Source organism: Chelon labrosus, assembly GCF_963514085.1.
Source record: "Chelon labrosus genome assembly, chromosome: 8".
Taxonomy (NCBI): domain Eukaryota; kingdom Metazoa; phylum Chordata; class Actinopteri; order Mugiliformes; family Mugilidae; genus Chelon; species Chelon labrosus.
Window position 1 is genome coordinate 27,802,123 of NC_140358.1, and position 26,602 is coordinate 27,828,724.

At 43.5% G+C, this 26,602-nt stretch overlaps 1 protein-coding gene across 2 annotated transcripts in view; it reads left to right on the forward strand.

The window, feature by feature from the left end:
- fat2 (FAT atypical cadherin 2) overlaps positions 1-26,602 on the forward strand; it is a 109,015-nt gene that overhangs the window by 40,786 nt on the left and 41,627 nt on the right. For both annotated transcript variants that reach the window (XM_084549966.1, XM_084549965.1), the window contains 10 exons: positions 4,603-4,742; positions 7,022-7,084; positions 8,443-8,655; positions 8,844-9,054; positions 9,299-12,966; positions 14,800-15,196; positions 16,910-17,109; positions 17,941-18,094; positions 18,640-18,873; positions 22,510-22,899. In XM_084549966.1, coding sequence (XP_084406092.1) covers positions 4,603-4,742; positions 7,022-7,084; positions 8,443-8,655; positions 8,844-9,054; positions 9,299-12,966; positions 14,800-15,196; positions 16,910-17,109; positions 17,941-18,094; positions 18,640-18,873; positions 22,510-22,899 — 5,670 coding nt within the window. The remainder of the gene's footprint in view (positions 1-4,602; positions 4,743-7,021; positions 7,085-8,442; positions 8,656-8,843; positions 9,055-9,298; positions 12,967-14,799; positions 15,197-16,909; positions 17,110-17,940; positions 18,095-18,639; positions 18,874-22,509; positions 22,900-26,602) is intronic.

The window sequence follows — 26,602 nt, forward strand, 5'->3', positions numbered from 1 at the left end:
CATCTGTTTTGTGGTCATTTTAACTCGTGCTCCTCGTCTTGCCCTGAAGGAACGTCTGCTGTTAACTCAGCTGCTTTGATAGAACCAAGAATTCTTCTTGTTCAGGCTCCACTGTAATCCTCTATGGTGGAACAGGAAGTTATTCACACAGTTCTCATTTATTTGTGTATTTGTTACGCCTCAGTGAGTTTTACGGCCAATAAAGTTTGTCTTAAGGCTTGTTTAAAGTGCTGCAGGACATAGACGCCGTAACCTACGTTCGTCAGTCTGGCTCGCTCTGTAAAAATGCCACCCAAACACAAGTCGGCGCGGTCGGGTTAATTTTTGTTTCTACTTCCTGCTTCACTTTCAACAATGGCGACTGAAACTTTTGCCGAAATTTCGCCAAAGATTTTTTAAGCATTGCTGCAGCTCAGTTGCTCAACTTTTAAGCTCTACAGCCATTTATTGAAATTTAATCCAATTAATAAATCAGTTTCTTGCAAGAAACATCAGATTACTTATTAAATCTTATAAAATTACTTAATCTGCAAGTCGCTGCAGGTCAATGGATAAACGTTTACATTAAATCAGGATTTAGTTCATTGGTTTATTCGTTCATCTTTTCTTTTCGTTGACAGAACATTCATTAATTTAGATCTCATTTTTGTTGCAAAAATATAGTTCATCATTATAGGTCATATAATCAGTCATAATCAGGCTCAGCAGGTAGATCCTTGCGCCTTTATCCAAGTTTTTAGCATTATCTAGACGTTTGGTCTGGAGTCTCTCCATTGGGAACTGATTATCCAGCAAAGGACCAATCATATCGCTTGGGCGGGGCTTTATGTGGTGATGGACAGAAGAGTAACAGCGAGTTTATTTACAACAAAATGGCTCTGATTGGTTTTAGGACTATCCAGTTGCTCGAAGATGTATCAGTTGAAACACGTCCCAATAAAGAAATCCAGATGTTACCAGACTCTTATCACTCTTATCTTATCACTAAATCGTTCAATCAATCTAAATATAAATCAATGTAAATCCATTATTTACTTTCCTTTTAGCTCCGTTTTGGTTTCCACCATCTCTTGAGTAAAATACTTGGCTTCTTAGCTGCTAAATTTTCCATTTAAAAAATAATATATGATGTGTGTGATGCAGGTGAAGCCGTGTACAGCTGCTTTTTGTCTTTTAAAAACCATTTTCCCGTCGTATAAAAGGATCGGGGATGTTGTTTTTTCCCCGCTTTGCTTTAGCGATAATTGTGTTTTCAATTCCACATTGACACTCCTCCTTTCTTCTGTCCTTATTGTGCTACATGTATAATAATGTCGAGGTAAAGTCAAGGATGACCTCGCTTGCCTTGTTGCCGTGTTTTCCTGACCCAGATAAACATGTAGAAGATGAATGGATGCAGAGATAGAAGAAAATGTGACTGAAATTCCTCCGTTTAAGTCATTTACTTTTTTCAGTACCACGAGTAAAAGAACCTCTTTGCATGCCTGGCCTTGGACGGAGGGGAGCCTCCAACCGTGGCAGAGCTATAATTCTTTCCCAGAGACAATCAGTAAAGTGAAAATTGCTTTTACACTACATCTTCCTCTCCGTTTGCAGAGACGATAGCCAGCGTGGCTGTGAGAAGCTGTTTTATTCCTTTTTTTCCCTTCCTGGTTGCTGATGTGTGCCTAGCAGGAAGTCAATCCGGGAATTTAGAAATGTGAATCAGTTCAACGGACCTGTCAGCGTGGTCTGTTGGTCAGCAGCATTTCAACTCAATCATTTAGGCGCAACTGACAGAAACAAACTTCAGGATGACCTGATTGTCTAACGATCGGGAACAGAGAGGAGAGTGTTCAGCGCTTTACCCCACTCTCCTTTTATTCTTGCCTATAAGTGTGAATGTGCGCGTTCACCTCTGTGAAAGGAGGATATCTTAATAAACACCATCTGGCCGAGCAGGCGTGAGGTTTACCTTCCTCACTCACAACCCGCTGAGAGAGAGAAAGACGTGAAGAAAGAAGAATCGAAGGGGGTGCAGGATGAAGAGAGATGAGCAGAGAGGATGGACGGAGGGCAGGATAAAAGCGAAGAGGTAGAAGACAGATGGTCCGAATGAGTCACAATGAACGCAGGTTTAAAACACAGTGTGCTGCAAAATGAGGTGATGTGTGACAAAAGGAAAGAAGAAAAAACACGTGTGAAGCAGAATAGATAATGCTAGAAAAAAGGGACGGATATTAAAAAAGGAACACCTGTTAGGTATGTTGGCAGCGACACCTCATCAAATCCAGTAAACACTGTTTGTCACACTTCAAGCCGAGAAGATACACTGGATTTATTTGGTGAAATTCATTCTGTTTCAGTAAAAACATACGAAGAAACAAAGGTAATTAGATGATGAACTAATAAAAGTTTGCTTACCAAGAAATAATACATCGCATTTCTTTTTCTATAGAGTAGGGGTTCAACGACTTCCGATTTTTTTGTAGTAAAAGTAATTCAATCTATTTTCTTGACCTGAATACATACTGAGCGTCTCACACAAAAGAAACTACTTAGACTTTTCTTCAAGGTTGAACACAAACTACTGTCGGGCGTAGACCACGTCAACATCACAAACACCGTCAGTAATATGCGGCTCTCGCTTGACAAACTCTCGCACGGTGCATTCACTGACATCAAGGACAAAAAAACACGCTCTACAACCACAGCAACAATGTCAACCAATAGAACACAACAACTGAACATAAACACATGAGCTTATCAATACTGTGTGCTGCAGATATAAAGCCTATATGAATCGTCACCGTTTAGTAGTACTTCACAGCCGTATCCTTCTCCGTGTGCTGCAGCTAAAGGTCTAATAACTTTATCAAATAGCTGATGTTCAGCCTCCTTCTCTCTGTTAACGCAGGATGTTTGGTGAAGTTGTTAACTGACTGCTGTCCAGAGGATTTGGACCATTCCTCTGCTAGCGTTAACCTTTTCAGATGCATTGCAGTAGTACTTTAGTTGTATTTCAGGACTGACATGTCACGATAGTATGGGCTTCATCTTTAGTGAAGTATTTCCACACTTTGACGATCCGCTGCTAGTTTGCTGCAACGACCCACTGGACTCCTCACCTGTCTTCTAGGAGGCGTTCATGTTGTTATTGTCACGTGATCGCCGACTAGTCAACAAGATGTTTAAAGCGTCATGGAACATCAGTAAAGCCGACTAGTTGACAAGTCGCTACCACCCCTAGTGTAGAGTAGCTAAGACTTAGGGATGTGATTCTTGTGCTGTACCTTAAACCCAAGGTTTTTCTTTAGATTATTGTGAACTCTCCTTTTTCCAAAATGTTTAAATAAAAGACTAGAAAATGCCTCCATGATCACCTATAATTTCTCCACATTCCCTCCAGCTGCAGAGTTCAGCATTTCCAGATATAGATGTTGGTTTCCAGCCCAAGAGTTATTCAGAAATAACTCTAAAACCTCTAACCTCTAAAACACACATAAAAACTGGATCAACCAACCACCACAACTGCTCACTTCTAGCTACTAGGAAGACATTCGATCATGTAGTTCACTGATTCTTGGACGTTTTGTTCCAAATCAGTGTTAAAAACCGGCCCTAAGTTTTATTCACTCACCCAACTCTTAGTTTTACCCGCAAAATAAAATTGAAAACAAGTCCAGGACCAGTTAGTTTAGATTTCTCTTGGGAGTGATAAAATAACAAATCAAGTTTTTCCAGACATTTACAAAGATTTTTAAAGCCATAAAACAACACTTTTATCTTTGTTATCTTCTTATCCTCTTTTCCTTTCAGTTTCTACAGGTTTTACGTTATATTACTGCTAAATATGTTGCTGGACGTCCAAACAAACAAGCTGCTCCTCATTTTTCAGCTTGTCTTTTTGGATGTGCTACGACCTGGATGACCGAGAACCTTCACAGACAATGTCATTGGACCGTTCTGGACAGAAAAATAGAGAACGTGTCAAGGTTAAACATAAATTTACAATCAGACAGCCAGGTAGGGACGCGGGTAAACAGACAGGCAGACAGATCGGGACGTCTCGGTCGGTTTCTCCTCTCTGTCAGTAAATAAGAAGCAATCAAAACGTCCTGCTGTGATGGATGGATTCATATGAAGCAAAGAAAATCAGTTTTTCTCTCCCTCTTTCCTCTTTTTTGTTCCATTTTAAGCCTTGATAAGTTCAGAAACCCTTTCACTAAACATAAATGTATATATAATCAAGTCAGGTCAGGATTATTTTACATATAAATAGCAGCTCATAATTTACACCTGTATAGAGTTTAGAAGGTCGCGTGATGAAGAACGTGTAGCAGCATCATCTTCCCCGAAGGTTTCTTCTCAAAGTTTGGGAGTTTCAGTCTTGGCTCATCAGCTTCCACCAGGGAAACGCTGCTCTGAAGGACGAAGCCATGGTGCATCACTCTTGCGACCAGACAAACTCAGACCTGTAGAGTCTTGACACATGATCGGAGATATTAAAGCTGACAGCTGGACGCAGCCTGATCCATAACAGCCCCCACGTTCGTTCTGCCGCCTCAGCACCCGACGGAAAATAAACCTCATTCTGTTGTTTCTCTTATCTGTGTCTCTCAGGTGGCGACGAGGAAAAGGACTTCGACATCCAGAGGAACACGGGGACCATCTCCATCGCTCGTCAGCTCGACGCAGCCCGGCGCTCCAACTACAACCTGACGGTGCGGGTCAGCGACGGGCAGCACAACGCCACCACGCAGGTTAGAAACATATCAGAGATATATAAATAAATACAGGACGGTTAGCATGAACAGGATAAGAAATATCTAGTGGATGAAAGTGATTCTTCTTCTGCCTCTAAACGGAAGTATGTACAAAGAGAGCGTAGCATAAGAAAGAGGGACTGTGAAATGTTCCTGAAATCCAGACAGTTTAGCAACAAGGGTACCAAGTTGAAATAAACTTAACTTATTGGTGCAAGTGAATCCCCCAAACGTCAAGGAAACACCTTCCAAACCACTAATTCCACCAGGCTGATAGTGCTAGGCTTAGGGCGGCTAGGGAACCTAGATGGATCGCGCCATCGTCAACAGTATTTTCTTTTCAAATAAACGAAGAAGAGCTAGCTCCATCCGTACACTATGAACTCACAGGAATACAGGAACCATCTCCATCACCCACCAGCAAGTATCTGGTCATTAACAGACACTAGTCAAGGAAGTTTCTGATGGTTAACAGCCACAGATGTTCTTATTTAATCCCCAACTCCTCCACCAGTCCTTCAGAACTGAAGACTTGGATGAAACGTCTACGAGAAACTCTACAAGTCCGGCTTTCTTTCACGTTTTTGGATATTTATGTTGTGAAACGTTCAACCAGAGCGCAGTGAAAACATGAAACGTACTAAAGTGTAGGTGTAGCTACACATGAGAAATAAAAGTTCTCCCTTTTTTCCTGATAGAAGTTACACCATTACCATCTCTTTGGTCTGGATCAGTGTCTGCTATAACCTCTGGGTTGTAGGGGTGTTGCTTTTCATTAAAATGTCTTGAAGCAGGACTCTATTTTCTACTCTATTTCTCTTCAGGGCCCGTCTGTGTTCAGTGATTCGTTCTTGTAGGGAACAAGATGTTTCAGCTTTATACATTTTATCACACGGGTTATTTAGCACATAAACTACATTTACAAGTATTCAAATTGAACATTTTCTTCAAGAGTTAAAGTAGATATAAAATCCCCCCAAAAAACAAGCTGAAACAAGAGCAACTTGTGGAGTTTCTTGAAGACGTTTCATCCAAGTCTTCGTTTCTAAAAGACTGCTGGAGAGTTGGGGTTTAAATAGGAACATCTGGGGGTGGAGCCCATCAGAGACTCACATGACTAGTGTCTGTTAATACTTACCTGTCGTTGGAGGAAACTGTTTATTCCTGTCCTCTAATGAACCATAATCAGTCAGAAGCTCCAGTCTCAAGTCGTCAACACCCACAGATGTTTCTATTTAAACCAGAACTTCTCCACCAGTCCTTCAGAACTGAAGACTTGGATGAGACGTCTTCAAGAAACTCTACAAGTCCAGTTGCCCTACACTGAAAGTTAAATCAGAAGTTGATGCTTATTTTCTGTCTTAGTCATATTCTCACATTCAAACCACTGATTAGCTTCATGTCTCCATCCTCTAGGTACTAGAACATTGAACTCTGGTTTAAGGTGGTACTCTTACTGAAATAATCCTAATTTCCTTTAGATGTTGTTCCAGCGAGGATGAAAAGATCCTGAACGTATACTCAGACTGCGTCTACATTATGCTTTTCTATACATTCAGTCAGAAAATTGCACCTGATTTAAGTAGAGCTACTTCCCTCCTCAGTGACAATAAAACGCAGCGCTACAGTAATTGATTTAATGGCGGAAGAAAACTCAACAAAGAGCTTTGCATATCAATTCCTGTAATCGCCCCCTTCTAAAGCCGCAGATGAATTGTGTCTCCTTCGTCTTCTCAGGCCTTTGAATTCCTTTTGGAATATAGGCCACTGGTGAATCACCTCCACACATGCCTCTCTTGGGTCATCTTCTCCAGCTGTTGCCACGTCAGGCCCTCCTTCTTGAACTCTGTGCTCCTTCTCCAGGTGTTCTTGGGACGACCTCTGTCTGTGCCTGATTGGTCACTGCTGTGTTGTTTCTTCTCAGTGTGTGACCAATCCAGATCCACTTACTCCTTTTCATCTGTGCTTCTCTTGGTTCCTGGTTGGTGTGTTCCCACAGAGTGATGTTGTTGATTGAAGATCCCAAGGATGCGTCTTAAACAGTGGTTCAGGAATATCTGCAGGTTGCTGATGATAGTGAATGATATCAAATAAAACTGTGCGCTCCTCCGTGTATTGTGCACATCAACCTCCTGTCGTTCACCATCAAACAAAAGCTTTTTCTTACGTCACCTGTTTCAAAATCTAATTTAAATCCTGCAGCTTTGAGGCACCACATTCCTTTTTTTTCTTTTCTTTTTTTTAACCAACATCCTGTTTTTATTTCCAACCTGCAGGCCTACGTCCGCGTGCTGGACATGAACGAGCATCGGCCCGTCTTCCTGAAGCCGCTGTACGAGGTGAGACTCCACAGAGAGACTGTAAGGTCGTAAAACAGATGTGAAAGGCAGCAGAGAGTAGAGTCAGCTCTATGATCGTGAGTCCTGATGTATGCTTTTAAAAAGGGGGTTTAAACTATTTCTTGCTTTGATGTTTTTTTTTTAACCCTACAACACTAACGGTATATTAGTAACACCATCACTAACTGATGTCAGGTATATTTCTCTCAAAATATATTAAAGTACAACAATACATGGTGAAATTAAGTACTTTTCTTACATTTTCAACTATAAAACGTCTCATAAAACCAAAAAATAAGGTATCACAGGCGGGCCCTATAAAAAGGCTCTAATATTTACTAAAAATTAGGGAATCTTTAACAAAAAGCTCCTTAAAAAAATAAAATAATGGTGCTAAGAACTTTCACTTTGGTCCACCCATTCCTAGGACATGTAAGACTTGTCCAGTGAAGGCACAGTCTTCCTGCATCACTGACAAGATGAGAGAAGAGAGGGTAAAAATGACGAACTGACTGTTAAAAATGTTTCTGACCAAATTAATTCCATTGGAAATTACCACTAAATGATATTTATTCATAAGCGTTACACTAAATATATATATATGCAAATTCCAGCTAAATTCTTTAGCTAGCTCCGGTATCATATAATAAATATGCGTAGCTAACCATCGCTGAAGTAAACGTCGGGTGATATCCACTCAAACACGTGCCTGTAGAAAACAAAAGTAGGGATTGGACATCAGCGACACGAACAGAAAGTTTGGTGGTTTTAATTTTGACAAAGACGAATTAACTATTAGCACGTTCTGTTTGCAGTTTAATCAAAGTTATATTGATGTTTTATCTCTGAATTACTTTGATACCGAAGAAACGTAAAAACGTGAAGATTCTCTACCAGGTTCTGAACTACACAGACTTGCCTTTGTCTTTTCTGTCAGTTTGCCGTTTGACGCACAGAGATAATGACGGCGTCTGTTCGCTCTCAGTTGAAGGCTTTTTAGGGCGATGGCCTCTATGACCTGTGTCTTTTCTTTACTTTACCAAACTCCTGTCCATCTTACACTTTTACATGCCATTCAGCCTGTCTGGAGACAATCACTCAGAGCTTAACCCGCATTACTTGGTGCCTCTGCTGCATTAGCTGCACCCTGCACAAACACTGGACCTTACAAAAAGATAAAAGAACATCCTTGAGCTAAGATTTGGATAGAAAGTCTCTGACACAGTTCTTTCTTCTTCTGTTGTTCCTTTAATCTCAGCAATCCACACTCACTCTGATTAAAGGCTGCACCGAACAGAACGGTTTCTGTCCTCAGACCACTACCTCCGTGAATGATCATTTAAAACGTTTCTTCTCAGGTGAGGGTTCCCGAGGACACGTCCCCGTGGAAGGACATCCTGCAGATCAGCGCTCAGGACGCTGACGCCAACAGCAAGCTGGTGTACTCCATCCACAGCAGCCTCCACCCGGACAGCACCAAGTTCTTCCACCTGGACCCAAAGAGCGGAGTCCTGGTGATGACAGAGGAGCTGGACTACGAGATGATCTCTGTCCACACGCTCATCATCATGGTAAAAAAAAAAAAAAACACAGTAGTCATACTATAAAATCATGATTTCATTGTTGCATCAAGTGGAACATGAAGTTTAAAAGTGCAACACCACAATAACTTATTATATTCATTTATTTAAGCTTCAAAACTGAAAGTTAAAAAGATTACAAAACTAAAGTGACTAACACTTCTTCCACTCTTCCTCAGGTGCGCGACCAGGAGATACCGGTGAAGAGGAACTTTGCGAAGGTGGTGGTTCACGTTGAGGACTGTAACGACCACTCGCCGGCCTTCCTCAGCCCCCGCTACGAGGCCAGCGTCTCTAACCTGGCCCCCACGGGCTCCGAGGTCGTCCGGGTCAAGGCCCTGGACAAGGACATGGGAAGCAACGCAGACGTCAGCTACTCTCTTCACTCCGGTGAGCAGAAAAGAACCTACTGTTATGTTTTATTTATGACCGCTCCTTCATACTTATACATAGTCGCATCATTTTAAACTCAGGGAGCTGTCGTCCTACAGCCGCCCATTACACATGTCAGCCCCTGTGTCTCCAGGTCTCTTAGTTTCAGCGATGATCTTTCAAAAACAAAGCAAATACAATTAAAATCAATCTAATTAGTTGCATTTACCTCTGTTAAGCATCTTTTCCTTTCTCCCTGCAGGTAACATCGACAACGTCTTCTCCATAGATCCAGAGCTGGGCTCCATCAGCGTTTCCAAACCTCTAGACCTCCAGCCTCAGGACCAGTTCCACCTGACAGTCAAGGCCACGGACCAGGGCTTCCCTCAGCGCAGCGACCTCTGCTCCGTCCACGTCCACATCCGGGTCTCGGACCACACCCCGCCCACCTTCCCTTCAGACGAATACTTGACAGAAATCAGTGAATTAAGCACCGTCGGTACACCGGTGGTCACCGTGTCCGCCTCGAGTCCAGCTGCGGTGCATTATGAGATAGAGAGCGGCAACCTAAACGGGATGTTTTACATCAACCCTAACACCGGGTTGATTTCGACCCAGAAGCATCTTGATTTTGAGAACCGCGACACCTACCAGCTCAAGGTTACGGCCTCCACCACGGCTGGAGCTTTGTCCAGGACCGTCGTCCATATCTACGTGATTGATGAGAACGACAACGCTCCTGTTTTTCAGCACAAGGAGTACTTAGGTCAAATAAGTGAGTCTGCTCACGTGAACAGCATGGTGATGGGTGAAAGAAACACCCCGATGGTCGTTCAGGCCTCAGACGCAGATCGAGATTCAAACTCTCTGCTGACGTATCAGATCATCGAACCCGAGGCCCTGAAAGTCTTCAAGATAGACGCGAGCATGGGCACCATCTCTCTGATTTCACCGGTGGACTTCGAAGCCAAGGCTGAGTATCATTTCAGAGTGCAGGTGAAGGACTCTGGGGAGCCATCACTGTATGCAGCAGAGCCTGCCAAGGTCACTGTTCGTGTCCTGGACCTGAATGACTGCCCGCCACAATTCACCAGCCCGACGTATGAGCCATCCATCATCTTCCCAGCTGTCAGAGATACGGAGGTTGTGCGAGTCACGGCCCATGACGCCGACTCGGCAGTCTCATACAGCATCATTGATGGAAATCTTCACAATGCTTTTACAATTCACCCCAACACTGGAGTCATTGTTGTGAGCAATGTGACTGAATTCAGGCCGTTTTACCAGCTGGTTGTCAAAGCCTCCGACGGCCTCTACAAAGACTCCGCCACCGTCAAAGTGAATGTAACAAACCTGACGGCAACCGATCTTGGATTTGAGCAGAGTGTGTATTCGGCGAGTGTGACCGAAAACCTAAAAACAGTCAAAACTTTGGCGGCGCTCAAAGTCACGGGATGTTTTTTAAACGAGCCTCTGATGTATTCAGTTTTAAACCCGACTGGGAGGTTTTCTATCTTCCAGACGTCGGGTATTCTCGAAACCACGGGTGTCCCCTTTGACCGAGAGGAGCAAGATGTTTACGATGTAGTGGTAAAAGTACAAGACATGAGGACGCCTCCCAGAACGGCTACGGCCCAGGTCAAGGTTTTCATAGATGACGTCAATGACAACGCTCCACAGTTTCTAAACTTGCCCTTTTCAATGATGATTTCTGAAGACTCTGAGCCAGGAGATGTCTTGTATCAAGCCACTGCCATCGATAGAGATCTGGGAGAAAATGGATCCATTATGTACTCGCTGGAGGAGGACTACGACCTCTTCAGGATAGATCCCGATGTGGGCGATGTGTCCCTTCAGAGACCTCTCGATTTTGAGGCCCTGAATAAATATGTGTTGACGGTCTTTGCCGTAGACGAGGGTGAGCCTGGTCTCATCACCACGGCTCAGCTCAGTATCCAAGTGAGGAATCGAACCAACCCAGTTTTCCAGACTCTTCTTTACCCGCTGAAAGTTCCTGAAAACGTTCCCCCGTTCACCACCATCCTCCACATCCAGGCCAGGAACCCAGAAGGCTATCGGCTCATCTACAATCTCCAAGAGGAAAACGCCTCAAAGCACTTTCACGTTGATTTCAAGACCGGTGTGTTGACCGTCACCAACCCCCTCGACTACGAGAGCCAGACCATGCACGTGTTGACGGTCCGAGCTACCGACTCCGTGACCGGAGCTTTCTCAGAGGCCACGATCGAGATCGAAGTAGAGGACGTGAATGATAATGCGCCAGTTTTCTCGAAGCCTATGTACAGCGTGAACGTCGCCGAGGGGCTCCCGATAAACACCTCCGTGATTCAAGTTTCTGCATCAGATAAAGACTCAGGTAGAAATAAAGACTTGACTTTCCAGATCGTTAAAACAAAAGAGGATGAGGACGGTTTCTTTGAGATAAATCCTCAGAGTGGGTTGATTGTTACTAAACAGGTCCTGGATTATGAAAACACAAAGCATTTTAAGTTGAAAATTAAAGCATTCGATAATGGGACCGTACCTCTGAGCAGTGAGGCCGTTGTTTTTGTAAATGTCACCGACGTCAACGACAACCCGCCAGACTTTGTCAGCTCCGGGTATAAAGCCACACTAGATGAAATGGCAAGGTGTGGCCACATAGTCATCAAGATCCAAGCTTCAGACCCCGACACCGGCGACGCCAATGACCTTAAGTATAAAATCCTTTCAGGGAACGAAGGTCGGTACTTCAACATCAACGAATCCTCAGGGATCATCTCCTTTTCTAACGTCTGCAAGAGAAATTTGGACCCTCACTACAACCTGACTGTGGCAGTGTCTGACGGAGTGTTTCAGAAAACTGCACCGGTCAACATTGACATGATAAACAGCAACAAACACAGTCCACACTTCAAGCAGAGCATCTACGAGGCAGAGCTGGCTGAAAACGCCGAGGCGGGAACTCGTGTGATCCGATTAGCCGCAATTGACCCAGACGATGGGCCATACGGGAGTGTCGACTACACCATCATAAACAAACTAGCGGACGAGAAGTTTGCCATCCACAAAGACGGGCAGATTGTCACAACTCAACCGCTGGACAGAGAGAACCCGACACAGAGAGTCATAGCAATCAAAGTGATGGCCAAAGACGGCGGCGGAAAAGTGGCCTTCTGCACCGTCAAAATTATCCTCACAGACGAGAACGACAACGTGCCTCAGTTCAAAGCATCAGAATACCAGGTGTCCATCCAGTCAACTGTAAATAAAGGCTCCCCGGTCATTCAGATCATGGCTTACGATGCAGATGACGGCAAAAATGCAGATGTCACCTACACTGTGGATGAAGCGGAAGAGGTCACTGAAGACGTCATCGAGATCAACCCGTTCACCGGGGTCGTGAGCGTCAAAGAGAGCCTTGTTGGCATGGAGAACAAGATCTTTAATTTCAAAGTCAAGGCTCGCGATGGCAGCCTCCCTTTCTATAACTCCACAGTCCCCGTTCAGCTCAAAGTGGTTCCTCCTGAGGTTCCGCTGCCCAAGTTCTCCGAGCCGCTCTACACCTTCTCAGCTGCCGAGGACGCCCCCGTCGGGACGGAGATCGGTTCGGTCAGGGCGGACTCGGACATGCCCCTGATTTACAGCCTGGTGAATGGGAACACGGTGGAAAGCAACAAGGACCGAGTGTTCACCCTGGACCAAGAAAGTGGAACTTTGTTGTTGCAGAAGACCATCGACCACGAAAAGACAAAGTGGTACCAGATAGACGTGATCGCCCAGGGGAACCACAACGGGACCGACGTGGCGTCGCTGGTGTCTGTCAGCATCCAGGTCCAAGATGTCAACGACAACCAGCCGGTGTTTGACGCGAACCCATACAGGGCCTTCCTGGCTGAAAACATGCCTGCCGGGACCACTGTTATTCAGGTGAGACTAAATAAATGTTATTAAGTGTTCAACAGTGGTTCAAGCAAAGGACTTAAAAGGAAGAATTTGCTTAATTGCTTTAGGGTTGCACTTGCAGCATTGAACATCATTGATCGGTCAAGGATGCTAACATTTTTGCTGCTTCGTTGCTTTTTTTTTAAGCTGCACTATTGACAAGTTGTTCAGACTTTGTTCAGGGGTAATTTGAGGCCTAATCTTCCTGGAAATACAAATTAGATGCGACTGAGCAAACGGGAAAGTACCTAGACGATTCAAAGTTCATTTTTCAAAGTTTCTAATCTTCTGTGGGCTTGGTCCATGAGATGTTTAACCTAGCTTAGCACAATAACACTTTAGTGGCTAAAGTTGCTTGGTCAAAGATGCCTTGAGCAACTTCCATTAGCTCCAACAACCATAATTAGGCCCAACCACGCTTGTTATCTGACATCTTGGATGTGTTTAACGTACAACATGACTCCTTGGGACACTTGAGAACACTTTTAGCTGTGACCAATCTTCAGGTGGTTTTTAGATTAATTCCTAAGTTGCTTGCAAAACTGACAAGGTGCATGTAAACAAGACAATTTAGAAGTAGGTGTTTATTTTTTTAAATATTGCAAATCAAAAGGTGGAAAAAATACTATGTGTCTGGATCTTTTTAAAACTTAAAAATAAACCATTGGCAAGAAATTGCAACTAGAAAACTTGTTTAAAAACCCCAACCCCCCGCCAGTCTTTTACAACTGAAGAAGCTACTTGAATGAAACGTCTTCAACAAACTGTACAAGTCCCTTTGCCATTGTTTAGCTTTTCTTTATTATTATTATCTTTCGACTTGGATGATATAGATTCTTCAAAGACACGTTGGCAAGAAACCGCTGGTAAAAACCACCTCACTGGGATTTGCGTCTAAGTAAAATTCAACATTATTCCTTTGACGTGTGTTTGTATCTTGATTATCTTGTCATGTAACACAGTTGCTTTAGGCTTTAAAGGATGTAAGCACAAGTCAAGTCGGTGCAGAACTGTTGGATTAAAGCATGAATGCTCCCACGGTGGATTAACGGGACGTTTTTCCATTTTTAAAGACACTTGTCTTTAGTTTAGCTCAACCAAGTCCTGCGCCAATATCTAAACACAGTACTGGGCAAAAGTGCAAAAAATGCTGTAAACTAAGAATGCTTTCAGAAATATAAATTATATTTTTGGCAATTTACAAAATGCAAAGTGAGTGAACACTTTCACAAAGTCAATGATTTTATAGGATCATAGGTGCAGTGGTCGGCCGTGGAAACTTAGTCAAGTCAAGCTTATATTTCCCTTTGAAATCAGAAGATGCTCAGCAGAGTCATCAGTTCAGAACAGGCAGAAACCAGTGGGACCTAAGTTCACCCATATACGATCTGGAGAAGTCAAAACAAGCCAAACCTCCGACATGGAAACAAGACCAAGCGACTCAGCTATGTACGAAACTATGGGAACTGGGGTGCAGAGAAATGGCAGCAGGTGCTTTGAAATATTTGCCTGCAGAAGCCGGAGGGCTGGAGAGCGGTACAGTAATGAGCGTCTGCAGGCTACAGTGAAGTATGCTGGAGGTTCCTTACAAGTTTAGGGCTGCATTTCTGCAAATAGAGTTGGAGGTTTGGTCAGGATTAACGGGGTCATCAATGCATTTTATTAATTAATACTTCCATTCTTAGTTTATAGCATTTATTTCACACCTGCCTTAAATTTGTGCACAGAAGGTCTACTGTATATGTCGCTTTAACTCCTAAAAAGCCGCCACAACAGAGTTTATCAGTTAGAAGTAAAATTTGGACGCTTGATTTTTAGGTTACAGCCAATGACCCGGACACGGACACCAACGGTGTGGTGACCTACAGCCTGGAGTCGCTGCCCGGCGACACGGCGTTGGACATCACCGAGGTGTTCTCCATCGACGGGGACAGCGGCTGGATCACCACGGTCCGGGAGACGGACTGCGAGGCCAACAGGGTGTACAGGTTCAACGTGGTGGCCACCGACCACGGCGGCGACGCCACGCTCTCGTCCAGCGTCCTGGTGGAGGTGATGGTGACGGACGAGAACGACAACCCGCCCAAGTTCTCCGAGGACGTGTACCGCGGCTCGGTGGTGGAGAACAGCACCCCCTTTGAGCCCATCGTCTCCATGACGACCACGGACGCCGACGTGTCGCTGGAGAACCGCCTCGTGACGTGCTACATCACAGGTGTGTGTTGAAGCGTGTGTGTTCATGTGTTTGTTTCTCTCTCTTCAGGTCAGCGAGTGTTTATCAGATCAAATTAATGTGCCTGTGAAGATTTTCTGCTCTGTGGGGTTCTACCAAAACATTAATGAGGTGAAATGAAATCTATGTTTACTCACCCTCAGCGGAGCCGTGATATTAGTCAGACACAGAATCGTCTCAAAGAGGAGCAGGGTGACAACGCAGGAATACAAACTGAATGCCCCGCAGCCAACAACAACAACAAAACCTCAAATTAATGCAAATCCTCCGTTTCCCTCCAGACAGTTCAGCCGCTCTGAAGGAGCTCTCCAACATACAATATTTGTTTTGTTTTTTTGTACGAGGGAGAGTATTTGCATTGGAATTATTTATAACGCTGCGGTTGTGCTGATGCTGACACCGGTTTGTTGCAGAACTAAACGCTGGATGTTGAAGTTTGAGTCCAGAGCTGCTCCTCTGACAAAATGAACCTGTTATTCATCACTTTAATTAAAACGTAATCAATGTTTGGCCTTCATTTTTACTATATTCTTTTTTATATTAATATTATTTTGCAGTTATTTTACGAGAAACAGCAAGAGAATCTAAAACCAATATGAAGTATGTTTCAGTCATAAATATTTGCTTTTCAAAAAATGCACCTTTGCATATAAATGTGCTTTAAAAGTCTTGTCCTGTGAACAGTTTTCCAGAGTTTGAAACTTTCTCTTCTGGTGTTTTTTTAAATCTAAATGACCTCAAGACAGTTTAAGTGTGTGACGTCCTCCTGATCCGTCCTTTATTTTATCCGATTTAATAAAATCCAACGCCGTGTCTTTGCACCGTACGAGGGATAGCTACGCCTATTTGTTGCAGTGCCGGAGGCTGTTTATGTATCAAAGCGAGCAATTAGTAAGAACAGATAAACACTTCAGTCACACGCGACCTGTGCAGCAGCTTCTCACAGCTGCAAAAAACAAAAATCAGAAAACGACTTCCTGCTTGAGGTTGACGCGTTTGTTCAGTTCCCATCAACTGCTTCACCTGCACACGTCACCTGCCAAACAAGGTGTGTTCAGAGAGCAGAAAGTCTGGCTCGCTAATGGTAAAGGTTTGCCCGGCACAGAGGAGAAATGGTGAAATGCGAAAAGTGCACAGGTGAGTCCACCTCTACGCAGGACCTGAGACGATGGCAAACAGAAGTTATTGAATTATTCATGAAGAACAAGATGACAGCAGTGCTCAGTATCAAAGAAGCTGCTGAAATACATAAAAGAACATTATTACTCAAAAGGAAACACAATGTTAGAGAACCAGGAAAATATAAATAATATATCCGACTGCTTTCATCCTGACCTCGTTTCCTTTAATGTGAACAAACAATACAACCAAACTCCTGCTGCAACAGGACGTTTTACCGTTTTATCTGTTGACTCATTTATCTGCTGAGTTTCTCGGCTAAAACCAAACTTCTCTGCGACTATTTTGGTGACTGATTAGTCGTTTAAGTCATTTTTTTTTATGCAGGAAAGAGATTTTCTTCTTTCTCCTCATCATATTATAGTAAACTGGCATTTGATACCGAAGGTTCAATCCTCAGATCAGTCCACGATGAAAATGGTCACTGCTCAAATGTTGTCCATGATTTCCACAAAAGGCTGCTGCGTTGTGTTTCCACGCTGCTCCTCTAACTGAATAAACTCATCTGTCCCGCAGACGGAGACCCGCTGGGCCAGTTCGCCATCATCCAGGAGGACGAGGGCGAGTGGGGGTTGATCGTGAAGGAAAGCCTGGACCGAGAGACCAAGGACAGATACACGCTGAGAGTCACGGCCACGGACGGGAAGTTCGAGGCGCCGATCACCGTGGACGTCCACGTGCTGGACATCAACGACAACAGTCCAGTGTGTGAGCAGGTGAGGCGTCCCCCCTTTTTTTTGTTTTGTTTTTAAGAGCCTCGGGACTGTTGTAAACCCCCGGGATTTAAAACCATTAATTCATCCCTCCTGCCGTCCTCCATTAACCTGTCTAGAAGAAAACCACCACAGCACCCAAAACAGGACAATATAAATTCTGAAAGTGCACAACCACCAAAATAGAAAAGTCTAGCACTGGTATCAATTTGTCATCTACAAACAGCTTATTTATCTTTATTAGTAGCTATAAATATTGAAGTAGAACTGACAGATCATCGCACACTAATCTAATCTAAATAGTTTCCTCAGATTTAAAAGATCTCCTTGAAAACTCAGTTCTACTTTCTTCTCCTTAGTTTAAAAACTTTTTTTTATTGCAAAACTTTTCAGATAAAGTAGAAATATTCTCTACATTTGTTTGGTTTGTACTTTTACTTTGGTTTCTCACGCACACCTGAAAGCTAAATGGCATTTGTCGAAAAGTGACCTGCACATTTTAGGAGAAATGTTTTGTGTCCTGTCAAGGGCTTTTTGAGATTTGAGATTCAGTTCTTTGTGCTTTTTCAAAAACAAGTGCTAAAATGTTATAAATGACCTTTTCTCCTCTCATCACCTCCAGCTCAGTCACTTCTCTAAGCATTAAAATCAGAATCAGAATACTTTATTAATCCTTCAAGGAAACTGTTTTGTTGCTGTTGCTCCCATAATGTGACAGTTGCAAATACAAAAAATGTAAGATGCATGAAAACAAAATATCGCACTAAGTAGAGGTAAAAGGTGTAAAGAAGTGTTACACAAATGGAGTCCTGATTATTGTCCTCCCGGTTCCAGCTGGTCTACACTGAGGTGGTGATGGAGAACTCTCCCCCCGGCATGTTCGTGCTGAAGGTCTCGGCATCGGACCCGGACGTCGGTGCTAACGGCCAGATCTCCTTCACCCTCCACGGTCCAGACGCCGACAAGTTCCATCTCGAGCACAGGACAGGTAAGACAAGACGGGGCGTCTGTTTGGGGTCTAAACATCGCCCCTCAGAGTCGGGACGATACCATCGGCTGCTCTCTGAGACAAAAACATCTCTATTGTCTTCTTCTCCCCTCCCCGTTTTCAAGAACGACCCGTTGACATCCATCACACTTCACGTCTGTCACAACACGTTTGTCTCGTGTACTCTCTGTCGACTGATTTCTTCCCAGATATCAGACTGGTTCTAGGCTGCTGGGCCCGGACTGAAACAGGTCATTGCTACCTGTGACACTGGAGACTCAGTTTAAAATAGCTGTGGTACGAGGACGAAGCAGATTAAGATCTTTGCAGGAGCATAGTCAGCTCCCAACGGAGAGACTCAGGAGCAACTTCTGGGTTTCACATACAGCGTTAATACTGTGACGCACCGCCAGGGTCTAATTTACTCCGCCATGGTCTCATAACGAATCGGAAATATTAATACGAATCCCATTGCTCCTGAAAGCATCTCTCGCTGACGTTGTTCCGGCTCCCAGGCTGCAGTATAATGACATGCCTTTCTCCAGGCGAGCTGTTCACGCTGGCCGTGCTGGACCGCGAGAAGGAGATCGAGTTCAACCTGGTGGCGAAGGCGACGGACGGCGGCGGTCGATCCTGCCAGGCCGACATCTTGCTCATGGTCCAGGACATGAACGACAACCCTCCCCGCTTCTCGTCCAGCCACTACGAGGTCACCGTGTTCGACAACACCACAGTCCGCACGCCGGTCGCCGTCATATACGCCAAAGACCCCGACACAGGTAAGGAGCGTTCAGATGTCACGTAGGGTGCAGTGAACGCATCATAAACGAGACCACAGAGAACATTATTTAGTTTCGCTCAGGTCAGGGCATGCTTTGACAAACCCTAAATCCTTTGTACATCATTAGACCCTAATGCACAGACCTGAATAATGTGGTGCACTGATCCCAAACATAATAAGAGACTGAGCTCTCTGAAACTCCCACTCAATACCTTTCCTCTGTGTCATTCCAGATGTTTTGGTAATTATTTGGGTTTTAACCCCGACAGACGCATTAACTCACACGGTGATATTGTCTTTTTTAGCTTTAGGCTTTCCAGCTTTTAGGAATGTAAATAACAGTGCTAAAGGAAAGCTGAATAAAAGCCTTTGGAGTATAAATGTGTTTATTCCAGATTTTACTTGACATAAAAATGTTCCCTGCAGATTCTAGTTCTTCTGACTGAAACCTTTACTTCTCACCAGTCTGTTAAATCCATCTCCTGTCCTCATATAACTTCCACGAAGCAGATGAATAGCCGTCTGTTGTTAGCACGTTGCTGTAGTTTGAACCATCAGTTAATGTAATGCCACGAAACAAAGGAGAGAAACTCAACACAGCCGCCGCTTTCATTTCAGAGCTGCAGTCCGGCTTGTGCTCATGAATTCCACGGTGCTGCTTAATTTTTATGTTGTTTTTTTTATGCTATGTATAGTTGATATAACTTGATATAACTTAAACAGTTTAATTATGTAGCAAAATCATCATGAATGGACAAAAATAGCTATACACACCAAAACTGCTGCAAACGTGTTTATTTCTGTCGAATATTTATTTCTTACCTCATGTTTAGGTCACTGACGTAGCTGCTTGGTTTGTTTGTTGAGCCCTAATCCTAATTTAAAACCCTAATTTAATAAACCAACTCAGCCTTTATTTGTTTCAACCATAGACTGTATAAAGATGGACGGAAGAACTGATCCTCTAAAGCGAAGTCAAAGCAAGTAGAGCTCCCCCTGGTGGCTGGCTGCAGTATAGGTCATAAGCTCCGCCCCCTCCATGCTAGTGGGCGGAACTTGCACCAAGCTAAAACACTAAAACTTAAAACTGGACTTATTGCCATTTTATGTAGTTCACGTTAATGTTTTTCTGATAAGTTTCGTTTTAGTTAATTATTTGACGCTATGGAAACAGGATGTGACGTAATGCCGACTACCAGTTGCCATGCCAACCGCTCTGTAAAGCGGTCTGTGGGACTGTGGGAGCGGAATGAGTCCATATTTATATACAGACTATGCTTTGAACACATTAACCTGGAGGTCTGTGGGGATCTTTTGCAGTTTTTGCCACTTAAGTCACTTTTTTTTCATCCTCAGAAGTTGTTTCTTGTTCTGTAATCTCCTGATCTGACACAAATATCCTGTAGTCTGATAAATGCTTTTAATTAATCCAAGCGAGACTACTACTAACCTTGCATGATTCATTTACCTCGTCATTATCCTCGTTTTCTTCTATTCCCTGTGATTCATACAAACTCTCACACATTTTATATTCTGTCTGTGTTTTAATGTTTATTTTTAGATCACAAATCTGAACCAGTTTCCTTTGATTTGAACGGAGCCGACACAGTTTGGTGCAAATGTGTTCCTCTGCAGTGTTTTATTTATTTGCTCTCCTTTTGATAGATGCTGGATTTTTTTCTTTTCATGTGTTGGAACAGTAAAGTCGGATGAAACAGACAGTGTACTGTTTGATGTGCTTTTCAGACACCAGATCATTTCTATTAAACACTAAAACAGTCAGGGTTGATAAATACGCACGTGCGGCCGATTCTGCCCGCTGCAGCTGCTGGCAAACACACCTTCTTCTATTTAACGCCGGGACAAAGTCAGACAGGCAGCGTCTGCATGCAGCGGCTTGTCCTCTTTCTCAACACTGACAACTTTCTCACAGGCAACAATGACTCACGAATGTCAGATATCAAAAGTTCGGCACGCTAAGGAAAATAAAAGACGCGAGCATGTGGAGGAGGACGGGGGGTGAAACCGAGCGTTTAACACCTCGGCCTTTAACCGCGTCTCCGACGTTGAACCAGTTAGTTTGTTAAACACTGAAACAAAAATGTGTTTTTCTCCCTTCGAGGCTCGTCAGAGTTGGACCACCTGTTAAAGCTTTAAAAAAAGAAAAAACGCTGACCTTAAAATGGCGGCGCTCCCATTAGCCTGTGTAATTATCCCAAACTATCAGCTCCACAGCGTTTCAGCTCGACCTCGGAGCTTTCTGCTGGAGTACTTTTTAAAAGGGACTCTGGTGAAGGTGATCGTTAACCTGTGAGGTTTGTGAGGAGCTGCAGAGCTTTGTGGGTTTTAGAGACCAGAGTTTGTTTCATTTGAATAATTAGCACGAGAAAAACTCATCTTTTCAGAACCCTTTAGACTTATTGTACGACCTCCTGCAACGTCCTGCAGACTTTAAAACTAAACTCTAGACTCATGTTTCTGCAGCTCCTTCGAATTAAAAGCCCTCTGGTACAAAAGATGATTATCTGGATTATGCTGGACGTTTCATCAGTAACCATCTCTGGTCTCCTTCTTCTTCCTCCCCTGCCTCTGTCTCCATTTCTTCGGCTTCCTCTTCTTGCATTGTTCTTCTCTTACATCCTCTTCTTCCTCCTCCACCTTATTATTTATTAGAATGAATAAATAAATCCTCCTCCTTCCTCTCCTTTCTCTACTTATTCTCCTTCTTTCTCCTTCTTCTTCTTATTCCTCCTCCATCTTCTTCTCTCATATTGGAGTGTTCTGAAGCTTTTTAATGCTCAACAGCAGCGTGATTATCTACATCTGCTGGATGTTTCATCAGCAACCATCTCTGGCCTCCTCCTCCTCCTCCTCCTCCTCCTTCCTCGCCTCTTTCCTTCTTCCTCCCCCCTCTGTCTCCATTTCTTCGTCTTCCTCTTCTTCTCCCTTTCTTCCTCTTGCTCCTCCTCCACCTTCTTATTCGTTTGAATGAATGAGTAAATAAATAAATCCTCCTCCTTCCTCTCCTTTCTCTGCTTATTCTCCTCCTGCTCCTTCTTTGTCCTTCTTACATCCTCTTCTTCCTCTTCCTCCTCCTCCCTTTTCTTCTTCTGAGACCAGAGTTGGTTTCGTTTGAATGATTCGCACGAGAAAAACTCATCTTTTCAGAACCATTTGGACTTATTGTACGACCTCCTGCAACCTCTGACTTTTAAACTAAACTTAGACTCATGTTTCTGCAGCTCCTTCAAATTAAAAACCCTCTGCGCAATCAGTACCCGTCCCTGTAACCACTCCCAATAAAAGTTTCTCTGACATCAGTTTTCTAATCTCTTGATTGTAGAGCAGAAACGTTGACGTTGTTTTCGAATCATTTTTTTTTCTCTCTTAGTGCCCTGACACGTGTCTTCGCCTTTAATCGCGAACACGCCTCGTGGAAATCCAGATGCGGTTTATTTTATGGCACCAACAACTTCTTGGCTAATTTGTTTTTTTCCTCGAGGGAGCCAGGTGTCGCCCCGCGGCACGTCCCGCGCGGTCACTCGCCAAGATCTGTGACTTCAACAAACAAAGACGGATTAGATTTGAATTTAGATCCAGAGTAATTACTGAGTCCTTTTATTTTGTGCTGCAGGTATAAACTCGGAGGTGAAGTACTCCCTCCTGGCCGGCGACGGCGGCTACTTCTCCCTGGACGAGTTTTCGGGGATCCTGCGCCTGGAGCGACCTCTGACCCCCGACACCCCGCCCACCTTCGAGCTGAAGGTGAAGGCCACCGACCGCGGCCTGCCTCGTCACCTGTACTCCGTCGCCACGGTGACGGTGGACGTGGTCTCCCTGGACGACTACCAGCCCGTCTTCCTGAGCTCGGAGTACGCCGCCCAGGTCCCGGAGTCGGCGGTGGTCGGCTCGGCGGTGCTGAGCGTCTCGGCGCTCACCAGAGACGGCGGCGGGCCGGACCCCATCGTCTACCGCATCGTCTCCGGGAACGAGGACGGACGCTTCCTCCTGGACTCACACACAGGTCAGAACATTTACTACTGTCACTCTGATAACTATACCTGGATGACGTGGAGACATCTTGGTCGTCTTCTTCTACTCTATCAATTCAGGGCTGGAGATAAAAATGGAGGAGAAATATACACTTTTTCTCCTCCTTCCTGTTCTACTTCTTCTACGTCTTCTGTTCCTCCTCCCCTTTCTTCTTCTTCTTCTTCTCCATCTCTTCCTTCACCTCTGTCTCCATTTCTTCCTCTTCTCCCTCCTCCACTTTCTTCCTTTTCTCTTCCTTCTCCCACTCCGTCTTCTCTTCATGTCTTTTTTCTCCTTCCCTTTCTTCTTCTTCTTCTTTGCCTCTTTCTTCCTCCTCTGCCTCTGTCTCCACCATTTCCTCTTCTCCCATCACTTCTTCTTCCTCTTCTCCTCCTTCTCTCACTCCTTCTTCTCTTCCTATTTTTTCTTCTTCTTCTCTTTCTTCCTCTTCTCCCTCCTCCACCTTCTTCCTTTTCTCTTCCTTATTTCACTCCATCTGCTCTTCATCTCTTTTCTTCCTCCTCCCCTTTCTTTTTCTTCTCCATCTCTTCCTTCACCTCTGTCTCCATTTCTTCCTCCTCTGCCTCTCTCTCCACCATTTCCTCTTCTTATTCCTCTTCTCCTCCTTCCCTCACTCCTTCTTCTCTTCCTATTTTTTATTCTTCTTCTCTTTCTTCCTCTTCTGCCTCCTCCACCTTCTTCCTTTTCTCTTGTCCTTCTCCCACTCCATCATCTCTTCGTCTCTTTTCGTCCCCCTCCTTCCCGCTCCTCCTTCTTCTTCTCTTACATCCTCTTCTTCTTCTTCCACCTCCATTTTCATCTTCTTCTGTTCTTTCAATTCAGGGTTGTAAATAAAACAATTCACGCATCCTCTCGTTAGAAATCCTGAGATCGTGCGGTGGGTTTTAATTAAGCGAGGGAGGTCCAAAGCGTGACAGAAGCTCCGCCGAGGCCGAAAGATGATTGGATTTTAAAAAGTATGACGCCAGAGAAGCAGAGACGCATGTGGAAGAAACACCAGCAGATCCCTGAAACCTTTGACAAAATTGCCTCAGAGCATCAGCTGAGTTTACTTTCTTATTTATTTTGTCTTTGAAGAAACTCAACGTCATTTTTGTGCACAAAAAAAAATCACGGCATGACTTCACAGGATGACGCAGGTAAAAAAAAATAAAAGAAAGTTGCTTTAATTTCATTTCCCTCTGAGGTTGCTTGAGGCGGCCAGCTCTCTGCACATAACCCGGTGTTTAAATTAATAATTATTACAAGATAAAGAATTTCTCAGTATTAAAATACAACGACGTGAAATGCTTTGGGGATTTAATAGTTTGACATTTAAGACTAAAACCATATTAGCTAAAGGGAGTTCATGTTCTTGAATTGTTCTCCTGAATAAAGCTTTTCATCCGTCCGTCGGAGTTTCTATTTATTCTCCCTCAAAGCTGCACTTGTAGAAATGAGCCTCTGACCTTCAGTCTCCAGCTTCTGTCCCTTGTTGGATTTTAAAAATGTCCAGACTCTGTCCTTTGGACTGTCTCACGGCCTGCTGCCAGTAAATCATTAAAGGCCAGCTGGTCGGAAGAACTCCACTCATTGATCACTGTCTGCCGCATTAGGTTTTATTATTTAGTGAGACTTTAAAAGTTTGAAAAGCAGAATCTGGAAATGAAATCAGACAAAAAGACGCCACATTTTTTTATTTTTTTTTTCAAAAGTTGTTGAGACTCGTGTTGGAAAACTATTCGTAAAACAAGTTGAGCAAGAGGTTCAACGCTTTCTGTTTCAGGTAGAGGTTTTGTTAGAGGGCTTCATTAAAGATAAAGCTGAACGATTCAGGGCGTCTCCCTCTTTACAGACTCAACGAATGCCTCTGAGGTGTTTTTGGGTTTTAACACCGGCTTCTCCGAGGTCTTCTCTTATTTACCGTTCGGATTTAACGCTTCGATGCATGAATCCATTCACAGCACGGTCGCCGACAATCACGTTACTGTCTGAGCTGCTGAATCAGCATCTGTGCAAAGACACGTAGGCGATGGTGATGAAAAATCATTCACAGGCAGAAAATGATTCATGATCCAGATGTGAAACATGTTGAGGAAGTGATCAGAATCAGTCCTGTTTGTTTTTTGTTTTTTTGTTTTTTGTTCCTAAAACTCTCATTTCACTTTAGACATTTAATACCTGTAATTAGTTTAAAGAAAAGCCCCCCTATTCAGTCTTTATGCTAGCATAGCTTAGCATAAAGACTGGAAACTTCTAACCTGTCATTTTTACATTTAAAATCTTTGATTAGATTAAACACACACAAGATAGATACGGCATGTTAACCAGGTTGATGGAGTCATGCTAGCTGTTTCCACTTGTGTCCGGTCATTATGGTAAGCTAACAGTTTCATGGCTGTAGTTTCATGTCCAGCAAACATAAGTGTTATTGATGTTCTTGAAAAACAAGAAGATAAATATATCTAAATATGTTGATTTATTCCTTAAATGTATTACATTTTTGAAATCCTGATGTTTTTTTTCAAGCTAAATCTTGCATCGCTGTAGGTTCATCTCCAGAAAAACATACGTGACAGTATTACTCATCTCCTATTTCAGGTTTCAACAGGAGCACAAGTATTTGCCATCACATTGAATTATTCTCTTTGGACTCATGCTTGCTGTTTCAGCCTTTATGCTAAGCTAAGCTAACTCTTTGCACAGCTGTAGGTTCATAAATGTGACAGCATTACTGATCATCTAAATCAGGTGCAGACAAGAACGTAAATATCTTCCAACATGTTCAATTGTTCCTTCACGCTATCTGTTTAAGTCATTATGCTATGCTAAGCTAGGCTAAATCTTGCGCAGCTGTAGGTTCATATCCAGAAAAACATACGTGATGGTATTTCCTTATTCAGGATTCAACAAGAACTCATACATTTCCCATCATGTTGAGTTATTCTCTTTGGAGTCATGCTAGCTTCAGTTTTTAGTCGTTATGTTAAGCTAAGCTAACATTATCATAGCCATACCTTCATATCCAGCAAACATACATAAAAGTACTATTGATCCTCTGATCTGTATTCCTTAAAAAACACAACAAACTTCACAACATAATTTTTTTTGGCAGTTAGAAATGGTTTCGGCTCAGATTCGTCCCTTTTCAATGATTCTTGAACAAACCTGTTCAGGATTAGTATTAATTCTTCTGTTGAAGAGTTCCTGGAGGGAGTTTATTTTGTAGCGCAGTCAAGAAGAGAAGAGCTTTTCAGAGCGTGTTTGTGTTCACTCTCTGCAGAACGAGACGGAGATTTAGCTCGCTCACAGTAGAAGTGTTTAGAGGATGTTGATTCTCAGCCACAGTGGTGAGCTTTCATTCTTTTTCATGTGTAAATTTATTTTTAAATCCAAACTCGTTCGCCTTGCGTCCGCTGAACGGCGAAGACAGTCTGACTCACCGCCTTGTCGAGGCTGCGCTGGATTATTTATGAGTTTATTTATTTTTTATTTTTTTTTATTTGATGTCCGCAGAATGATTCAGAATTAAATAAATTATGGATCCTCTGCGTCATCAGTGAACATCTCCAAGGATGGCGTCTGTTGAGGACTCGGTTGTAAACAGTAAATCTCTCGCTGGCCCTGCATCAGCAACACTTGACTCTCTGCAGTTTGTCATTTCTTTCCTGCTGCTGCTGCCGGACGGACGGACG